Source organism: Sinocyclocheilus rhinocerous, unplaced genomic scaffold (genome assembly GCF_001515625.1).
Source record: "Sinocyclocheilus rhinocerous isolate Xijiao unplaced genomic scaffold, SAMN03320098_v1.1 scaffold313, whole genome shotgun sequence".
Lineage (NCBI taxonomy): Eukaryota > Metazoa > Chordata > Actinopteri > Cypriniformes > Cyprinidae > Sinocyclocheilus > Sinocyclocheilus rhinocerous.
In genome coordinates, this window is record NW_015627539.1 from 319,856 (window position 1) to 325,458 (window position 5,603).

Here is a 5,603-nt window from a genome sequence, read left to right on the forward strand (position 1 = left end):
CTGCAAAGCTGCCTGAAAAACTATCCGCAAGTGCACCTAGGGCAAAAGCTGCTTTAAACGCAAAGGATGGTCACACCAAATGTTGATTTAATTTAGTTAATAGAAGTTATTTGATAAAGAAAATCTATTAATGACACTATTTTAATGACATTTAATGACAGCATTCTCATTTTACAGCATTTTTACACAAGTGCCTAAAACTGTTAACAGTACTGTAGCTTTGCGGGTAGGTTTCTTGAAGCGTCTTGGAGACGTTGGCACAGTTCTTCTGGATTGAGTCTGTCTCAGTTTTTTCTGTTTCTTCATGTCATTCCAGACAGACTGATGATGATCAGATCAGATCTCTGTGTGGAGCAAACAAAAATCTCACTGGATTATGACAATTAATGGCTAAATGAATGTTTGGAAATGTAAACTGATATTTCCTACTGACACACTACAGCAAAAGATAGAAATAACTGACTTAAAACCATTTTTTAGCTGCTGAAAATACTAGTGTTCTGATGATTTTGGCCTCCACTGTAAGATCATCTGTTCAGACATCACCGCAGCGCAGTGGTAAGTGAAAAGCTGTTTCTCTGTTGATGACGGTCAGGTCTCTGTGGAGCAGCTTCCTCCTCAGGTGGACCAGGAGTCTCTGGAGATCGATGACTTCCTGGATAACTCACTGACAGGAAGCTCTTTTCTGATGCTGAATGGCATTCCTGGAGAGGTACGTTCAAATACTGTTGGAGAAGTACTTAACTGTGATTTCCACTGATCCACAAACAGAAACCACTACTTACTTACTAACTGACCAAAACGGTTTATTTATTTAATAATTATTTTTATATTCACTTATTTGTTTATTTAGAAGTCATTTTTATTTATTTGTTTTTTAATTGGTTATAAGTAGATTTATTATTTTTATTAATGAATTTTTATTTATTTTTATATAAGGTATTTTTATATTTTGTTATATTCTACATTTATATTTCTATATGTTCATTAATTTTTCACATATTTCTTTTAAGAAATATTTTTGATTTAATTTGTTTTTAATTTATATATTTTTATATATTTATATATAATATATATTATCAGTTTCTTTTTCAATAATCTAGTTCTTCACTAAACCCTGGCATTGTGTACTATGAATATTGTTAGTATAAGTTACTTTGGACAAAAGTATTTGCTAAAGTGTGTGTGTGCTTGTGTGTACATTAGCCTGATTGGTGAATTTCATTCGACTCTCATTGTAGTAAATGATTCTGTTTTGGAATTTTTTGATGCCGGTCTATCTGTTATTCAAAGGGAGAACACAATATATGTATTTGTATTTATTCCGACAGAGACCCAGATGTGTTTCTCTCGTACCTTTCATGAGGTGCAAATTGAAATGCTCTCGCCGAATACTTTGTTTGCGTGCTCCAACTGATGCACAGAAACACAAAGGCCGAGAGAAACCTTGACGAAGACCTTCTTATCATTATGTTTGTTAGTCATAGCTGATTTGTTTCCATTTCTCTGCGGTGCGGGGGGGAGGACAAGCTAAATGTAATGGTTTGAAAATGAAAGGTGCTTTTGTCGTCTTCGTAACATTTGAATGTGCTGCAGTTGAGTCTGTCACAGCCGTCACCGAATGTCACATTTCCAGGCCGTTTTCTATTCAAATGCAAAACATGATGAACCGACTGACAATCTAAAGAAGTATGAGGTACAAAACTGAGACAAGAAGCTCCATTTAGATTCCAGCCGTGAACTGTGAGGGGAGCAAATATATATATATATATACGGCAGCAAACACGTATCCTGAGATGAACTGAGTGTATCGTGCTCCTGCAGAGGAATGAGCTCACTGCTGTTTCTCTCTCTCTGCAGACATACTCAGAGGAGACCAACATTGACCTGCCCACGCCGTCCACTAAGAGGTAAGCATGAGGTCACCGAAGCGCTAAAGCACAGCTCATTAAACACAGACCTGCAGGATGCAAAACATCCTTTACATCCCACACACAACAAATACACCACTGAATGAAAGAGTGAATAACTGAGCGAGAATGAACAAATGACTAAAGTCAATCTGTGGTTAATCCTAACTGAAACTATTCAAACTTGTTTTTGTTAGTTGAAATACAGCTAAAATCAAATATACCGTATTGGCCCGAATATAAGACGACCCTTATTATAAGACGACACCCCTTTTTCCAGATGTACCTTTTGGAAAAAGGCTTTTTAAAAACCAAATCTTGTTTTTTCTCAGTAAAACACATTTTGTCTTCAATTATTTTCAAATTGCATATTTTTCCTATTTTAATTTTTGTTTTGAAAGTATGGTAAAAACTGGTAAACTGTACCAACAATCACATTTAAAAAATATGCACTTTTTGATATACCATTAAAAAAAACAAAACAGGTAGCCCATCTGAATTAGGACATTTAGGCTATCCATCTAATAGTAGCCTACCAAAATCTTATTAACAGTAGAAGTTAAATCTTACTGTAGTCTTCAAATCTGGGTACTGTCTTACGTTTTAAAATCACAAAGGGAGTTTGGTGCCATCAGGCTAACGTGACAGTCACGACTCATGCAGCTGTAAGGTTTTCTTTCTCTTTTGTTTTTACTTGCAATCTTTACAACAGGCACTACATTATGTATTTCATGGCACACTCGTTTTATGCGTATTTGGCGCCACCTAGTGTTGTGGGTGTATTATTGACATGTCAAAGTCTAGACCCTGAATATAAGACAATCGCGTTTTTTCAGATGTATTTCCAAGAAAAAAACATCATCTTATATTCGGGTCAATACGGTAATATAATATTAGATGAAAAACTTGATGAGCTGAAACTAAATTAGAAATGTTGCCTTTGCATCTAACTGAAATGAAATTTGGAGTACTAAAATTGCTGAAACTAAAACTGAAATAAAAATATTGAAAAAAACGAATACAAATACTAAACACAAAAATACTAAAACTTGAATTAAAATGAAAACTGAGCCGGCGCCAATAGCCTAGTGGGCAGTGTGCCGGCATATAGTGCCGTTGTGCTCCGGGCGTCCTGAGTTCGAGTCCCGGCTCGTGGACATTTCCCGATCCCGCCCCCCCCTTTCTCTCTCCTACTTCGCTTCCTGTCACTGCTATACTGTCCTATAAAAATGCCAAAAATAAATCTTAAAAAAAAAAACAGAAAACTGAAAAATAAAAATCTACTCCAAAATATTAATGCATGCTATAATATTATATAAATAATAAATTAACAATGGAGTGAATAAACTTGTATTGAGTAATGTATGTGTTGGGTTTGTTTATTTATTTTTAGTTTTTTAACAACGTTGAATAATCCAGAGGTGGTGGGTAAAAATTGATCAAATAAACAACTGAGTGAAAATTAATGTGTGGTTGAATAAATTTATTTAATAAATGATATTGAATAAAGGATTGATTGAGTGAAAATGCATGAGTGAATGAAAAGCAATTCACTGAATAATAAGTGAATAAGTGAATGATTCAAAAACAGATGCATTAAGAGAGCATAAGTGAATCAAATAGTCAGTGAACGATTCAAAAAGTGAGTATAAATGAATCAGAGATTCAGTGAATGACTGAACGAGTGAGTGTGAATAAATCACAGTCAATAAGTTAGTGAGTGAATAAGTGAATGAATGATTCAAAAAGTGAAAGAATTAAGTGAGCTTGAATGAATAAAAGCGTCAGTGAATGACTGAACTAGTGAGTGTGAATGAGTCAGTGAGTAAAGGACTGAATGAAAGAATGATTCAGAAAGTGAATGAACTGAGCATAAGTGAATCAAACACTCAGTGATCGACTAATCAAGTGAGAGTGTGAATGAATCGGAGTCAGTGATTTACTGAGTGAATGAATGAATGAATTTAAGTGAGCGTAAGTGAATCAAATAGTCAGTGAACGATTCAAAAAGTGAGTATAAATAAATCAGAGATTCAAGAGTTTGTGAGTGAATGAATAACAATGAATGAACAACTGAATGTGAGTCAGCACAAGAGCAAATGAGCGAGCGAATCAGACTGAATCTCTGAGCTTGTTCTTCTGCTGTAGTCTTCAGAGGTGGAGCATTCCTGACTGTGATTGGCCGGATGTGTTGACCGACCCGTCTGTGGAGATGGGGCCGGTGTTCCCGCCTCGGCTCAAGAGAGGTCAGGGCAGCAGACATCTGGGTGTGGACATTCCCTTCAGTCCCGACGAGGTGGACACGGTCTATGACAACAGCCACAGGAACAAATACTTCTCATCCTCAGGTGACACGCTGGCCTCTGGCCTCTCCTGTACTTGTTTATTTTTGCATACTTAGTACTTAAGTACGTACTTAGTGCATAGAGCTGGTTGTTGATTGGATGCTGGTTTTGATTGACAGATGAGGATCTAATCAAGCGCATTCTGGCCGATGGACAGCTGCTGTCTCAGACGGACAGTGACATGGGCGATCTGTAAGTCACACACAGTTTCTCATCTGCACTTCAGAGTGTCTGTAAACAGGGCCGTCCTTTGGGCGGTGCAACTGGTGCGCTCGCACCGGGCCCCGCGCTTTGAGATTTAAAAAAATACTTAATTAACATCGACTGGGAAATTTCCGATGCACACAAAGGTAGTAGAGTCCATAAAATGAAATTTTCAAATAGAAATAATATAAAGGACATAAAATAATATAAAAAAACAGTATTATACTGTGTATATTTAGTGCAGCATATATGTGAATGAAATGGCATCAGATTCATCTTAAATTTGGTGGTTGTTCTTCAGTGCTCATATGTTTGTTTGTTTTTTGTCTTTCATGAATTATGCATTGATCAACTTTCAAGTGCATGAACGCCTCATTAAAAAGTCTGTTTAAACACGTTTTATAGCATATACACTATCGTTCAAAAGGTTTTTTTTATGTTTTTGAAAAGTCTCTTATGGCTGACTTTTTTTGATCAAAAATACAGTAAAACCAGTAATATTGTGATATATTATTACAATTTAAATGATCAATTATTCATTTTGTGCTCAATTATTAATAATGGTGCTGACTATTATTATATGTTGAAAGTTTTTGCTACTTAATTTTTTTGTGGAAAGTGTGATACTTTTTTACAGCATTTATTTGAAATAGAAATCTTTTATAACATTATGAATGTCTTTACTGTCACTTTTGATCAGTTTAATGTGTCCTTGCTGAATGAAAGTTGTTTGTGTTTAGCTCCAGTATATTCGGTGATAAGACGGAGGTGATTCTACTTCAAAAGATGAATGAACCTGTTCCGTGTGGAACATTTAGACGAGACCCTCCCAAAACTGCCTTTACTTCACGCACAGGTACACACACACACTGGGTGGGGCTTGTCCTGTCCAGCAGCCTATCAATGTGGCTGGGGCGGAGCTTCAGCGAGGGCGTGGCTCTGATGTGGCTCATCTCCTGCATTGCCAGTTTCCTGTCGTCATTCCTCCTCCTCGAACCTCTGAAGGTACATACACGCACAACAGCAGATGGAAAAAAAAAGAAAACAGATACAATAGAAATAGAATAGAGCAAGCTTAGATTAGAGAAGCTAGTGTTAGTTTTTTTTTTTTTTTTTAAGAAAACAAGCAGTTAGTAAATGAATA

At 36.2% G+C, this 5,603-nt stretch overlaps 1 protein-coding gene across 1 annotated transcript in view; it reads left to right on the forward strand.

Moving 5' to 3' along the window:
- LOC107729871 (polycystin-1-like) overlaps positions 1 to 5,603 on the forward strand; it is a 111,397-nt gene that overhangs the window by 89,527 nt on the left and 16,267 nt on the right. Inside the window, exons 33-37 of the mRNA XM_016540597.1 lie at positions 596 to 712; positions 1,861 to 1,910; positions 4,059 to 4,258; positions 4,375 to 4,447; positions 5,200 to 5,496. Of these exons, the coding sequence (XP_016396083.1) occupies positions 596 to 712; positions 1,861 to 1,910; positions 4,059 to 4,258; positions 4,375 to 4,447; positions 5,200 to 5,496 (737 nt within the window). The remainder of the gene's footprint in view (positions 1 to 595; positions 713 to 1,860; positions 1,911 to 4,058; positions 4,259 to 4,374; positions 4,448 to 5,199; positions 5,497 to 5,603) is intronic.